Raw genomic sequence first — 15,788 nt, forward strand, 5'->3', positions numbered from 1 at the left:
ATTGTTTTTTCCTCAATTAAATCATATTTCCAGTTTGAGTTTGCACCAGCAGACTGGAAATACCTCTGCCTTTTTTACTGAAAGTCAACTTTGACTTATTTTGTGTTGGATTACATTTAAAACGCTATATTCAAATGTGCACTGAGGTAGAAATACACGAGCATGACCTCAAAGTACTGAAGTAAGTTCCTGTGGGAGAAACTGGTACTTGTTTTTTAAGAGATTTTTTAATGTCATGCTGCTTTACCTCTCACATATCTGTTTTTTATGTTAATGTCAGCAAGAACTGCCAAGATTTACACAAGATTAAATAATTAGATATTTCTAAAGCTGACTTATATCATGTATTCATAGCCTCTAAAACACTGGTATCAAACAAAAGGCCTGGGGGTCAAAATGAGCCCGCCAAAAACTCGGCCCACTGGATGGCGTTGGAAAATGTGAGAGAAGACATAACTTTATGTACTTTTAAATGTATTTTAAATGTAAATTTGACAGCTTTTTTTGGCTATGCCCCACCACAGTAATTAAGTAATAACTAAACATTAAATACCAGAGAAGTTCCTGTTTTTTCACCAGTGATTGAAGAAATTTCAGTTTTTCTACACTGGGTACACAAACAAAAAAATGTGAGCTACCACAATTTTTTTCTATAATTTTACACATCAATTTCTTATAATTTAGATTTTCAGATTTTTTTCACTCACTACAGCACTATTTCTATATCATGTGGGAAATCTAGGACACGCTGTTGGAACTGCACTTCTAGCTTTGGGATTACATGCGTAGGTAAATGTCTTTATGCAGACAGGATGGGAAGATTCACTTAAGATCAAATTTATGTAGTCTTCAATATAAAATGTGTTTCCCTGCTCTAAAGCATCCTACTTGGAAATGGAGTGAAAAGTTGATATAAAATAATACAAAGAGGAAATATTCAAATGTTCAAGAATATTAAATCCAAAAACTGTACTTCTCACAGTTCTTGTGCTTCCCAGTGCTCAGTAAGAAGCCATGTAGGGTACTTTTGCAGATCCCATGTAGGATGGGTGCCCCTTTATTTCCAGTCGTCCTAACTTACATAGTAACTGGAAACTCCTTTTATCCAACCTCCCACACTATTCAAGTTGTTGCGTTATGCCAGGGGTGGGAAACTCCAGGCCTCAAGGGTCAGTGTCCTTCAGGTTTAGATGTGTCCTTGATCCAACACAGCTGATTTAAATGGCTAAATGACCTCCTCAACATGTCTTGAAGTTCTCCAGTGGCCTGGTAATGAACTCATCATTTAATTCAGGTGTGTTGACCCAGGGTGACATCTAAAACCTGCAGGACACCGGCCCTCGAGGCCTGGAGTTGCCCACACCTGTGTTATGCGGTACACGTGTAGTTACGTTTCTCAGGAGGTGCACATCAGGTTACATAGAAGGTTGTGGCGTATGGTTAAAATGGGGCAACAGTGCAAATTACAACGTTAAAGCCAAACTGCCCAGCTGCTGAAGCTTTGGTGTTGTCAGTGTTGTCGGGCTCAGCTGAAATGTCAAATTGATCTTTTCACTTTTAAAAGCAGGTTGACTAGCACACTCAAGAAGCTGCGTGGCAGGCATGTCAAGTTGGGTATCTGCACAGAGGATGCGACTCTGATTTCCCCGGACCAGCCTGTCTGTGTGTGTGTGCTTTTTCAATATCTAGCAATCTCATTATGGGTATCATATTAGAGATGGACCGATCCGATATTACGTATCGGTATCGGTCCGATACTGACCTAAATTACTGGATCGGATATCGGAGAAAAATAAAAAATTTAATCCGATCCATTAAATATCACGAAAGCATCTCACAAAACTTGCAACACGCCGTAACTCACCTCAGAACGTTAGCACGTCAGAGCAGTATGCATCACGTGATAGAGCCGCTGTGGCATGCGGGACCTGTCGGTGGTCTGGATAGCATTTGGAGCTTCGCTAGCAACCCGGCATTTCATCTCCGACAAAGTTATCCCGAGAGAAGTAAAGCAAGTGTGTAAGTCCATCTCTGAATGTTTGTAAAGCATTCCTGCGTTAAGCTTAACAAACGACTGCCTCTTCTTGCTGCTACTTCAATCATGAAACTGCTTAACGATCAGCTGATCGGCTTTTCTGTCGCGAGTCCGTCTCTCTGGTTTGCTTTTGGCCCACTTTGCACCAGAAAGAGGAAACCAGCGGCTGAACAACAGCAGCACGTTTAAGCTTGATAAGCTGTTGTTAGAATTTATTTAATATTACTTTCTACTCCAGGATCTTTTTCTATGTAGCTGACGACTGGTAACTGTGCAGGGGCGGATCTAGCAAAGTTTAGCCAGGGGGGCCGATAGGGCATTAACAGGGAAAAGGGGGCACAAAGACATACGTTTCTTTCTTATTCTCATTTAAAATGTCTAGCTTTTAATAAATAATTATCTGACACCCAAAGTTTTAATTTGATGCAAAATGAATAGAAGTCCATTACTGTATATAGTAACTATTAAGTCTAATATATATACCCTAGTAAGCTATAGTACTTTTTCCTTTGGGAAGGTACCATCTGTGCAGTCTGCAATTCTGTTGAAGAAAGATGTTGAATCTATTTAATATTTCTTGAAAAATAATTGATTTCTGTGCATTTTTTTTCACACTGCATCAAATTAAGGTTGATTACGGCGATTAAGCATCATGAGGTGGAGCGTGAGGGGTGGTTCCCTATTTTTTATTTATTTATTTTTGTTGTTGCTGGGAGTTGGAACCCTATTAGTTAGGTTGCTTAATATTTATGCTAAGTACTCTTTAAAATACCAGAATAGGGAGGATGGTGTAGGTTTAAGTTTATTAGATTGATCAGTATTGCTGAAATATGAAATATTTTTTTTTGCATACAGGTATAACAGAATAGCTTTAGTGTAGTTGTTGTTTTAAACTTGAGTATGAACTTATACAAAATGCAGCAAGATATTTAAAAAACAGTTTTGTTGATTAAAAAACACTATATCGGATTCATATCGGTATCGGCAGATATCCAAATTTATGATATCGGTATCGGTATCGGACATAAAAAAGTGGTATCGTGCCATCTCTATATCATATGCCCTCATCTGGCTGAAATTGCCTTTGAGCATAGTCCCTCCCCTACTGGACCTGTCTCCTCCCCCTGAAACCCCCCCCCCCCCCCCCCCCCCCACTACCCCTGACCCCACCCCACCCCCACCCCAAACAGGATTTGAAGGCAAGAAGAAAGAGACAGGGAGGGGGCCACATCCGAGAGAGAAACAAAAAAACGTGACTAGGCACCCAAAGCGTCCTGTTATGCAACAACTGACCTACTAACATACATTCAGAGACACACACACACGGAGGGAGAGCGAGAGAGCGAAAGAGAGAGAGAGAGAGAGAGTTGGAGGGAGGGAGGAATTGGAGCAAACATGACATGAGGAGCGCGCTCAAAACAAGGCACTGTGTTCTCACTCTCGCATATACCTGCACTAATCGGGAGAGCTGGTGTTTTCAAAGTGGCAAACGGCGTGTGTGTGTGACAGAGAGAGGGAGATACTGTAAGGAGAGAGAGACAGAGCCAGCAAAGCGGACTGTTGGGCAGGAGCCGGACTGTGTGTGGATCCTGTCGCTTTTAAAGCAAAAAGGTAAGTTGTTATTGACTGGTGCATACATGCCCAATACATGTATGTGTGTGTGGATCAGAGCATATATATATATATATATATATATATATATATATATATATATATATATATATATATATATATATTCTTGAGTTGCTTTTTTCCTCTGAGCAGCTGGTCGCCGCGTTTACAATTTGTTTTGGTGCCTGGATGTGTTCGCCTCAATGTCAAGGCGAGGCTGTACCCCGCCTCCTTGAGAGTGTATGGAGCTATATGAGGATCTGTGTCAGAGAGAGGAAGCGGATGGGAGGAAGTCGGTGGGGGGACCGGGGGGGATCGGGGGGCTTTGCAAAAAGATTATGGGATTCCTTCAGAAAGAAAGAAAAAAAAGGTGCGGCTGCTTGGTGGAAGCAGGGGCAGGTGAGTGCGGACAGCCCGCCGTGGAGCGGAGTTGTAGGCAGGGTCAACGCATCCGCTTCTTAGCGCGCATGCCCAAATTGAATATTCATGGTTTGTTGTGGTGCTTTTAGGAGCCAATCTGCTGTGCTTAACCCGCACACCTGCTTTCGTAACACACGTGGCTCACGTAATTGTTATTTAACCTGAATACATGGTGCAGTTATATCATATTTAATAACAGTTATTATTACCAGACCTATAAATAGGCTGATAATAATAAATATATAGGCTAATACTTGATATTAATGGGAACTCCACCAGCTTATACACCCTTCTTTTTGGTCTTATAATAATAATAATAATAATAATAATAATAAATTATTATTCACAATAATTATTATTGTTGTTGTTGTTGTTTTTGCAAAAGCTGCGTGAATAAGAGTCGGGTTTACGTGCTGCGGGGCTCTGGAGCAGCTACAAATATGTCCTCGCTTTCTTTTGGGTTAGTAGGCTAGTCCGTGCAGACAGCTGGAAAAATCCCATGCAGGCTCCGAGGACACACTTCTCTCTGTCACGTGTAGCAGCTCTTTGTAAAGGTTAACGCGGCTGTGCAGCCCTCCTTAACCCTTTAGTGGCCCGTAGGCTCGTATTAGTCTGAAGCAAGCACAATACAAACCGGAGCACACAGACACGCGTGATCGAGGCATGATCGCGTGGATACGCACGGACGCTCGGCTCTGCTTGTCTCTCCTTTGTTTACAACCCCGGCTCGGACTGATGGGAGCCAGCGTGGATCGCGTTTGAGGAATGGTGAAGTTCACGGGCTCCGATGAGTGCAGCCGAGTGCGAGGTGAGGCGCGCGTGTATGTATGTGTGTGTGTGGATCAGAACATCTGGATCAAATGTGGGTCAGATGTTTCTTGGTGTTCCTCAGTAGCTCGGCAGACAGCTACAATAGACGCGTGCTTATTTTTCGTAAATATGGCAGCGCGTGGAAAGCTTGTCGAGTTTCGCTTGGAAGGCGATTTTGAGGCGGTGGGTAAATTTTGCGGCAGAGTTGGGATACACGCTTTTCCTAAGATGACCGAGAATCCGCTGTGCACGAACACGATTTGTTAGACGGTCCAACAAAGGAGGAATGTGGGGGGACATGTTTCTCTGACTGGGCTGCTCACTGGCTCAGATTTATTTATTTCTGGGTCTTCCGTGGGTCCGCCTGGTGTAAATACGCATCAGGATATTATAACGTTGAACATGAGCCGCGCTTCACCGCAGGTCAGCACCGGCTGAAGCCGCAACATTCCTCAACTAGAGCGGGGGCTGAATTCAGGCACTAGTAACTCTACGGCTAGTAACAAGTAACTCTACGGCTTGGGTTTGTTTTGAAAGTCACCTTGGCTTCATCTCCCCAAACAGCTTTGTGCGGTTTACACAGCACGTGGGCATCGTACCCGTTGTTCTCTTCCAGATCTCCGCTCCAGCAGCGTGCGGGTGTTTTTACACACCGCATGGTATAAACAGCAGATTTAGAAAGAGAAACAAAAATGATTTCAGGTTTTTGCTGTGGGTCGGCTTCCCCGTCCTCAGCGGAGCGATGCGTTCCTTAAAGGGATTTCACGCAGTTTGGGGGTCACGCTGTGGCCACAGTGTATATGCGGTGTGTTAAACAAAGGTTCCAGGTTGCATAATAAATTAATTAAATAACAAATGGATTAAAGAAAGGGGCAGATTATGCAATCTGCGGAAGCTCGTAGTCTGCGGCGAAGCAGTGCTGCGCTTTGCTGCGCAGAGGTCGCTGCCAATTGGTTGGCGCACACACTGGGTCTCTATGCCAGCTAAGAATGTAGGTCACATCTGTCCTGGGGTGGGTGGAGAGGAGGGGATGAGGCGCACCACTGCTGCTGACGAGGAAGGCAGAATCAGAACACCACCAAAATAAATCCTCGCCCCGCCGTAACAAAGAAACGAGGCGGTCATGCAGAAATAGAAAAGTGGCACTGCGAGCAGCTTCATTTTAACACGTGTACATTTTTGAAAAGAGGAAGAAAGAAAGAAACAAAAAAACTTTCATGTCATTCCACGACTATTGCATCATTGCATTGCGCGACTGAGCCAACTCCCTCTTTTAATCTAGTTCTGAAAAAATAAAACAGATAAAACCTTTCTTTATCCAGCCTAAATAGAGTTCATGGTCAGGAGTATGGCGTGGTTTCCATGCTGTCCTACTTTGCGGCCTCTCGGCTTACTCGGGGTTTCCTGGCACATGTAAGATGATAAAAGATGAGGGTTTGTGCTTTGTTATTGTCCTGCGGTTTGGATCCAGCACAGAGGCGAATTACAGCATTTAGTAGGCCAATGGAGCACATGTGACTGGTGCAACACATGGACTGAGTCCCTCTGCTTTCTTTTTCTTTTTTTCCTTTTGGAGAGAGGCTGAGTATCCAGAGTGATATGGCCTGTGTTCATGGAACAAGCTTACAGAGGACTCTGCCTTGCCTTGATGGCATGCTGTCCAAGCCTTTATATAAAGTTAACACCCCCCCCCCCCCCCCCCCCCCAAAAAAAAAAGACTTGTAGCCCAGTGACCCCCCCCCCCCCCCTCCCCCCAGGGGCACTGCACCATGTGCCTTAAATTGCATTTTTCCTAAGGGTGAATGGCTGGTTGGGGGGGTTGGACAGCGGTTTCATCATTCGCCTTTTCTCTGAAGCATGTGCACCCCCGACCCATGTGCACACACCCTTCTCCTTTTATGTCAGACCTGCAACCCATTTCCTGAAGTGCTCCACAGAAACACGTGTGCTGGCTTTTGAACTGACTTCACTATTTCCAAAGCTCACTGCCACATTTAGACTCTTGCGGTTCGGCCCCTGTGGTTGTGCGGGCGGGGGCGACTTGGATTCTTTTACCGTGCTATCATTCCACAAGTGCCACAGAAACCTGGCAGTGACTTGTGGAGACTAGATGATAGACTGGAAAGAGCGGTCTAGGTTGAGGAACTGTGTGCAGAGGTTAGGCAGTGTGGTTCAAACGCATGCAAAATGAAACACTTTGCGCTTCGTTCTTGGCGGCGATGCCTTTGTGGGTTTTAAAGCATCTTTGGAGATGTGAAATCTATTGTTTCTTTCTGATGGCGCACACATGAAACGTAACGCAGGCTCAGTAGTGAAAGAAGAGCATCAACACCTTCTGCTATGATTCATGCTCATTCACACAGCCTGAATATTTGAAGGTGCAAAAGAGGGAGAGACAAATAAAAAGAAAAAAAAGCACGAGCCTCCACTGTGAGTTAATTAAACAGAGGAGTTAATTCATGCGTCTGGCTCGTCCTGACTGTAGGCGAGATGTGGAATAATGTTCACGTGACGTCAGTCGACCCTCCTTTTGTTACGGAACATGGTTTTCTCACCATCTGCTTCGGGTCGTGTCAAGCCACTGGTCCAGAAACATTGAGACAAAGTCCAATATGATTGGCTAACCCCCTTCTTTCTCCCCCTTTTTGTTGCTATGGGTGATCCTTCTTCTGATGCAATACCAACACTGTCGCAATTGCCACTGTTTACCCCCCCCCCCCCCCCAACACTCACCCACCCCCATCCAGCTACAGTATAATCTCATCTCCATCCCTTTTCTTTGTTTTAACTCTCCCTCACTGATTCCTCTTCGTTTCTTTGTCTTCGTTCCACTTGCTCTCACCTCTGTCTATATTTGCACAATGCTCTCATTTTCCATGCATCCTTCTTTTTTTCTTTTCTTTTTTTGTCTTTCTTTTTTGTCAGCCCCTCCCTTGTCTCTTCACCTCTCCACTGCTGGGCTGACCTATATTCCAGCAGGCCGTACAGTTGGAGGCAGCTAAGACGTATTTACAGAGTGCGGTCGGTCCCCAGTTTGTGGGTCAGTGGGACAGGCTGAGAAACAGTCTCTACCCTCGTTCTTGCGTTGCCGTGCCCAGCAGCCACATGTCGGAGGCTCACGAGGACACCCTTAAACCATTCAGCTGAGACTTTCAAATATGGTGTAACTCTAATGTAGCTTTTATTGGATTACTCTGAAAGACAGTTTCAAAAAGCCAAAACTTGTGGCCCTGTTTTATAGTTAGTCTGGTTTCTTCTGTATATGAGAACTAAAAAAAAAGTGGGCTGAAATCCGTGTTTATTGTGAGGAGTTACGTAACAATATGAAATCCACAGGACAAGCAGAGCACAGTCGCTGCAAATATCTCACTAGATTATGAGATTACAGATTGTCACAGTGTAACAGCAGCGCTTACGCACTTCAACCTGGAAATGCAGATGATTTGCTGCACTTGGGATGAGATTACCATTCCATTTTCTATGCAACTTGATAAGCTTGACCTCCCGAGTTTTTAGGCGCTTTTCCAATTGGACCAGTTCATTTAAGAGCAGGGAGAATTGTTGCTGTCTGACACCTCTGAAAGAACAAGTCATGCAGAAGAACAACAACTGCATGCGCTGCCTAATTATTTTTGCAACAGGAGTCTGTCAGGTCACATTACAAATCACAAAAGTTGTCAGAAATCACAAATCTCAGTGTGGAAATTGGGGGAGTAACAGATCATTACAATTTGCACAAAAAGTCTGTGCCAATCTATCCAGGCAATACTGAGATGCTTAATGGGATAATTGAACCATTTTGATAGCTCTAGAAAATGTAGGAAATGTGGCCTAGCTGTTGAGATACTTAGCTCCAATCCAAAGTTGTGGACCAACAAACCAACTGACTTTGAACACCACCGAGCCACCGAGCCTTTAAACAGATGGAAGCATTTAGAAGAATTGCTGATTTGCTTAATTCTGCGTAGCCTCAAAATCAGCAGAATTGTACTACTTTGGTATAAAGGTGCACCTGTTCAGCTAATTACTGAGCGCTGAGGTGTTCCTCGCCATGGTCTGACCACCCTCGCATTTTACCCCCAATCTAACGATTCTGTGTTATCCCAGCCTGTGTTTCTGCTTCCCGCCTCCCTTCTTTCCTGGGGCCACTGACCTATATTTATCAAAGCCCCACCTCCCAGCTGCCCCCCACACCTCCATATCTCTCTTCAGCTTTTTTATCCTTGACCTGCATTAACGATGCCTTTGTCTGCCTTATCTGTTCACTCTGCATCATCGATTTGGCACTGAGTTGTTTCGGAAAAGAATGCTGTCACATTCCTGTGCGGATGAACCAAGGCGGGGGGTAGCAGTGTTCGTGGATGGGGTTTCTCAGTGGAGAGCCAGTCTGGTGTGTGTGTCAGGGAACCCCACGGCTCTGAGACTGACTCACTGTTTGCTCTGTCTGGCCCACATATTCATCTGGCAAAACAAAAAAAGAGCTAATCCTTAAACAGTTTAGTTTTCATGCTCTCAGCATGTCCCAGACTGATGCAATTTCTGTGTTTTTATTTCATGTGTGTGTGCCTGCCTCGATTGCGATATACTTCTATTTAATTTACAAGGCTTTAGTTTTGCCCTCAGCCGCCTACATAAAACCTTATTAGCTCAGACCTTGCGACATTTTAGCATGCAGCGTTGAACAAGTGTGTTTTTTAAATCCTGGGTGTTGAAACAAAACAGGATCATCAGCCTGGCGATGAACCCACTGCTCACATTGCATCACAAAAGTCAACATGACCGGGCCGGGGGTCATAGGTTCCAGACGGATCGGATCAATAGCAAGGCCGAAAGGTCAGACAGTGAGGTCTAGCATCTATTCACTGGTTGCCAGGGGCGACACACTCAGTAAAGGCCAGACATCCCAACAGCAGAGGAAAGCTTTTCTGTTATAGATATGTATTTATTATATTATTTTGCATGCCAAAAGAAGCTGGAAAATGATAAAAAAAAAAAAAAAAAAGTTCAAATAACTGTAGTTCTGATGTGAGGCTGCAGGATGGAACAGCAGCAGTCAGCAGTGGATTAACAAATGTTTTTTTTTTTCTGTTTTTTTATCTCTGCAGGCTTTCATCTTGCAGTCAACTGCAGAGAGAACAGAGAAAGACGGAGGGAGGGAGAGCGGCGCTCCCCAAGAGACTGACACGCTGAGGTAGACAGGCCGACCTACATCCTGCTGTTTACGTGGAGATCTGGGACACCTCCTTGCCAGTTTAGCTCCGTGTGCTCTATGCTAAACCTTTAACAACCAACTAAAGCAAGAATTTGGGAAGAAAAAGAGGGAACTAAAGGACTGATCTGAACTGCTTTGGGTCTGTAGTACTCCGAGGAGCTCGGACACTGAATTGATAACCCTTCAAGTGGATAAATGTGGGTTGCTAATGCTGAGCTACAGTTGTTCTTTATCTTTTTGGCTAATTTGGACACTTGACTGTTTACCTGGCATAAGTATACCACATCTACAATAACTAGACCCAGAGCCTTGGGAGACCAGTTGTTTTCATCACTACCCCAACCTCCCCCCACCCCCACCTTTAACCTCTGGCCTAATTCTTCACTCAGTTCACCCAGCAACATTTCAAACTGGCTGCCTCTCGACAAAAATGGAAAATCTAACATCGGCTCTCAAAACGTTAAACAAAAACTCAGGGAATAACCTAAACTGCCTTGAGACCTTCAGCGGTTATGAAGAGTCTCTGCCTTCTATCCAAGGGACTCCAACTCGTATGGGGCGTCTCATCAAACCCAAGCCCAACATGACCTGCAGGCGAAAGCGGGAGTTCATTTCTGATGAGAAAAAGGACGCCTCCTACTGGGAGAAGCGCCGTAAAAACAACGAGGCCGCCAAGCGCTCCCGGGAGAAGCGGCGTCTCAATGATATGGTTCTGGAGAACCGCGTCATTGCACTGAACGATGAGAATGTGAGGCTCAAGACAGAGCTGCTCCAGCTGAAGCTGCGCTTCGGCTTAATAAGCACTGCCTCCTACATTGAAAAGAGTCAACAAATCAGTGCGGGTAGCAACGCAGGAAATGGAGGTTCCTCCTCCTCCTCAACTCAGTACTACTCCAGTGGTTACTCTAGTGGTTCTCAGGTGATGGTGAACTCTGACTCCTCTGAAACGGAGCAGTCGGGACGCAGTGAAGGCCACAGGCAGCTGGTGAAATACTCTCCACGTGGTTCCCTCTCTGACATGTCTGACGGCTCCTCCAGAGACAGCCCAGAGCCAATCCCCTTTGAGATCAAGCAGGAAGGTGACAGGCTGGAGATGGACATCGCCAACGGCACCACCACCCAGATCATGTTTAACATCCACCGTGGACTGGCCTCTGTGCCCACCCACCACCAGATCCAGCAGCATTCTCAGGAGTTAGAGGCTACATATCACAGCCAAGAGCAGCAGCAGCACCACCTTCACCAACAGCCCCAACCCCATCAGGAGCCCGTTACCTCTATCAACACTGTCAGCCAGGCCGCCTCTCATCCGCCTGCTGCCCAGAGGAGCGTCATTCTGTACGGTGCCAGCAGTGCCTCTTATCCCGTGGACTCCTTGACCAGGACGCAGGATGCCGAGCTGCTGAACGTGCAGAAGCAGGGCAGCACCGGCAGCCAAGTGTGTGCTAGCCAACAGCCCATTACAGAGAGCTCCACGGAAACAGTGGCCGAGGTGACGAAGCAGCTTGAGAGGAAGACATTAGATTCCCCTCCGTATGAGCTCTCAGACTGCCGTAATGAGGCTAGAGAGAGACAGGTGTACCGTGTTTGCCAACTCCCCCAGCAGCAACTGCAGCAGGAGCAGCATCAGGAGAGCGATTCATCTGCGGAGCTCCACCACAAACAAGTGGAGGGTGTCAGCCACTCACACTTGTACCACCATCTCCAGCAGCCTCACTCATACCTCAGCACACAAGACGAGGAGCCACCTGTTCTTACTTATGAGGGCGGGCCCAGGCATGAGGCTTATTACCAAGGCCAATCAACCTCCTCTTGTAAGGAGGCCACATCCAGTGAAGGAGATCCTTGCAGTCCAGAAAAAGAGGCATCCACAGACGACGATGAGCTTCCCTCCTCGTTGTGCTCAGAAATGGGCAGCTTCCACAACCCGCATCTTACCATCCACCAACCTGCCTCGCCTCTGCCCTCCTCCCAGGGCCCTCAGGCTCAGTGCTGGGACCCTCAGGGGGAGGTGAGGGGAACCGCTTTGCCCCACAAACTGAGACTCAAACACCGGGCCATGAGCACCGGCAGCAGCAGCAGTAGCGGCAGCAACTGCTCCGGCCAAGAGTCTCCAACCACCCCTCCCTCCGCTACGCCGCCACCTCTCCCCCAGCATCCCTACTTGTCCCTGACGCCCCCACGAAACATTAAGCAAGAGAGCTCAGGCGGAGGTTGTAAACAGGCGGCCTCAGGGGAGGGGGCCAGGAAGGAAGGTGGAAAAAAGGAGACAGGTGGACGAAGGAACAAGAGGCGCGATTAGGTGACATGGACTTTTAGTTGAAGTCGTTATGACAACTTCAATGACTCAAAGACACAATTTCTCATCGAAGAACTACCCTGCCATCATGCCTTTTGCCCTATGATTGACTCACCCCTTTTCAGCCCTCGGGACAGGAAACTTAGCTTTTCTACTCCACTCCCACCCAACGAGGCTGATCATCTTGTAGGGCTGTATTATATTTGTATATATTGTACAGAGTTGTAATTTCTTACATCCTCTCCATACTTACAGATGCACTTTTGTTTATGTGATGAGAAGAGGAATGGAACTGTCCACTTTTTCTACTTTTGTCATCCAACAATATACAGTTGAGTACATCAGTGAAAGCACATTTTGATAACAAAAACACAAATAAAGAATGTAGAAAAATAAACGCTTCAGGCTTTATCAGTGCTAAAATTTTGGTACATATCCGACTGTAGAGGAGCATACACGTGTATGGCTATCTGCCTTAATTAAAATCAAATGCAAACATACACTGGGGACATTCCCTCGACCAAAGAAGCACCAACAATACTATCAATAAGAAGTTCCATACCTCTTCCCAGACCCTACCTCTACCACCCCATGCTTTCCCCAGTCATCTCCATTATTTCTCAAAAGATCACCATCACCTTTATTTTTTAAGCACTTGGTTTGTATAGTACTGTGATATATGAATATATGTATCTATTTTAAACATATATTTTACAAAACAAATTTGAATACAAATTGAACCAAAAAAACAAAAAACAAAACAAAAAAAACTGCAACAAATCTTTGGAGGATTCTGAAAGCGACCCTCCTGTCTCGAATCGACTCTCTTCATTGTCTACTGTGGCTACAGGACCCATTCGATTTGAATCACCTCTCACTTGATTGTTGAGCTTTAGCATTAATCGGTTAGTTAATGCCTAGTTTACACTTAAACGGCCGTCCATTTTGGAGCGCCAACAGCACTGAATGGAGAACGTGTTGTTCCCTGAGGCAAAGGCCTCGTTAAAAAAAGAAAAAAGAATCTTTGAATTTTCTTACCTTTAACCAGCCTTTAAATATTCGGTGGACTTCACCAGCTGCAGGCTATGAGCCTTTAGTTCATTTGAGCTTTATCGACCATATCTTCTTCTTGTTGTTACCATTCACTGGCCCAGTGTATTTATTTCCCCTCCCTTCACACGCCCATCACTGTAGAAAAAGCCCACAGGAACATAGATGGAGAATGTGTACAGCTCTTTTTAGATGCATACTGCAGCCTTGATTTCGAACTTTCACGTCAGACATGGGACGCTTGGGAGGCATGAACGAAAGCAGGAGGAATTAAGTCACATTCTTATGAAACACACTACAGTGCACTGAGTCTCAAAGTTCCTCTTGTGGAAACACCTAAGAAAAGAGCCCTCCACAACTACTGTTTACTTTTATTGTCATGAAAAAGTGGTTTTGTAGTGTGACCAAGCATGGCCCCTATGGCTCGCATTCAACATGCGTAACTGAGTTAATACAGCTCATAAGCTGACGCTACAGCGAAGTTCTCTAACTCTTCGATCGAGTAAACAATTCTGAAATGAACGAAGAGAGGGCACTTCCCTTGTTTCCCATTTTTCTCCGTTGTTCATTATCAGGGGTTATTCGTGGTAGTTCTGCTACTGGGCAGTGCTGAATTGCCTTCACTGGATTCTAGTTTTTAAAAGAAAAAAGTCTATGTACCATGTTTGGCTTTTTGGTGCTTGTGTATAAATGTAAAGTTTCCCCTCCCCGCCCTCAAACAACACTGTAATGTTTGTTTCATTGGTTTTTATATCCTGTTTTGTTTTGTTTTGTTTTATAGTCAAGAGGTGATGTTCTGTTTTCCTCTATACTGTGTCTTTTTTCCTACTGACTGTGATGACATGTATTTGCCTCATTACGCTCCCCCCACCCTTTTCAGTGTGTATTAATCAGTAATGTTTGTGGTTTTGCTGATGGTTTTAATGAAAAAGACAAGGACAAAAAAAAAGAAAAGAAAAAAGGCAAAGATAGTGTGGTGTGTAGAGATGGGTGGTGGTTGGTCTGGTTGGTCATTACCATCGCTTCCTTTTGACATATGTAAAGACACTAATGTTCATTGTGGAAGATGGGAGCATTTCAAGAAAACTCAAATAAAAAAGAAATAATGTTGACCCGTCAACATATCAAGAAAAATTCTTGTTTGTCCTTGTTTGTGTTTTGGTGGCTTAATGCAATCGCACCTACATTGATGCTACGTGCACGTTCATATCCACCTTATCCACTGACTTTTACAGCCCGCTGCACACGGCTGACACTGAAGTGAGCAGTCGTTTGGATCTGTGTACAACTCTTGGCTGGCAGTGTACAAAAACACAGTCTGTAGGCACCATATCCAAGCTGGCAGCCTAGTTTCTGCTATCAACTGAGATGATGATCCATGAACCTTATGCAAGAGTCATCAGTTAGGTAATAATTACTCAGTGATTGGCATAAGAGAGTGAGTCACAATGAGAACGCAAACATGTTAAATTAGAGCAATTTTTCTTGTGTTTCTTGAAGTTTATAAAGGTTCTTCCTATAAAGATCCTTCTTGCTGTTCTCAAAAAGTTTAGCAGGAACACCCTGTTTTCACTAAGCAGAGATAGCCTTGTACTTAGCTAAATGTCCCCACTTGCTCTTTTTTGGCATCCGAGACCAATCTGCAGAGAGAGGAGCGTCGCACTAACACACTGACACACTTTGCCTGGTGGCGCCAGAAAACTCGTCTGATGTAACACTGGCCTACTTCTACACAGACACCCAAGCTCATTGCATGAAATAACCACTAAACATTACACTTGTGCGTGCGTTCTTCTGATTACGGCTTCTCTGGCGGCTTATGACTCGTGCTTTCAACCTCTGATTTCTCTCCACGTGACGTTGAGGGCTTTTAAAATGAAACAAAAATATCAACTCTATCCCACTCTTGACGTGAAACGTTCAGCCAAAAGGTTAAGGGATCGCTTTAGATTTGCAACAACTTAAACAGGTGTGCCCCACATAACGTCGGTGAATATTTATAGCAGAGGAGCAACACAGACCGGACTGAACAGCATCTGACCTGTGAGAGTCAGCGCTGTGTGATGCAGAGGACAAAGCCAGGGCAGAGCCAGTCTGAGCCTCTGACTGCTGCCACCAGCTCAACTGTCCTGCCAACCTCCTGATCAAGTCCCAGTGCGTTTATTGTATTAAAACAGAAAATGCTGCTGTGTAATCCTGTCTAAGTCCGCATTCAGACTCACGGGCTATACGGAGCCCCGTTTAAACACAAAGCGAGTGTTAGCCGGAGTTCAGCACTAGTATTTGGATTCTATATTCAGGGATCGATCACTAGACTGCCCTTTGGCTCAGGTGTCACATGCAGAAACTGT

At 45.1% G+C, this 15,788-nt stretch overlaps 1 protein-coding gene across 2 annotated transcripts; it reads left to right on the top strand.

The window, feature by feature from the left end:
• The first annotated feature begins 3,349 nt into the window (after window positions 1-3,349).
• nfil3-2 (nuclear factor, interleukin 3 regulated, member 2) lies at window positions 3,350-14,598 on the top strand. Of its 2 annotated transcripts, none has more exons than XM_086288352.1 (2): window positions 3,350-3,646; window positions 9,982-14,598. In XM_086288352.1, exon 2 carries the CDS (start codon window positions 10,519-10,521, stop codon window positions 12,388-12,390), a length of 1,872 nt encoding a protein of 623 aa, XP_086144478.1. In that variant the 5' UTR covers window positions 3,350-3,646; window positions 9,982-10,518; the 3' UTR covers window positions 12,391-14,598. The 2 variants fall into 2 exon arrangements, with proteins under 2 accessions (XP_086144478.1, XP_086144479.1); XM_086288353.1 differs by lacking the exon at window positions 3,350-3,646 and adding an exon at window positions 4,478-4,874.
• The last annotated feature ends 1,190 nt before the right edge of the window (window positions 14,599-15,788 follow it).

Source organism: Aulonocara sp. 'chitande type north' Nkhata Bay, linkage group LG4 (assembly GCF_057382095.1).
Source record: "Aulonocara sp. 'chitande type north' Nkhata Bay isolate Kocher_YH1m ecotype deep benthic linkage group LG4, A_spYH_male_GT1.1, whole genome shotgun sequence".
Classification (NCBI taxonomy): domain Eukaryota; kingdom Metazoa; phylum Chordata; class Actinopteri; order Cichliformes; family Cichlidae; genus Aulonocara; species Aulonocara sp. 'chitande type north' Nkhata Bay.

Bases quoted from the DNA above. Each gene is read 5' to 3' on its own strand.
- nfil3-2 (XM_086288352.1), top strand. From the start codon at position 10,519: ATGGAAAATCTAACATCGGCTCTCAAAACGTTAAACAAAAACTCAGGG.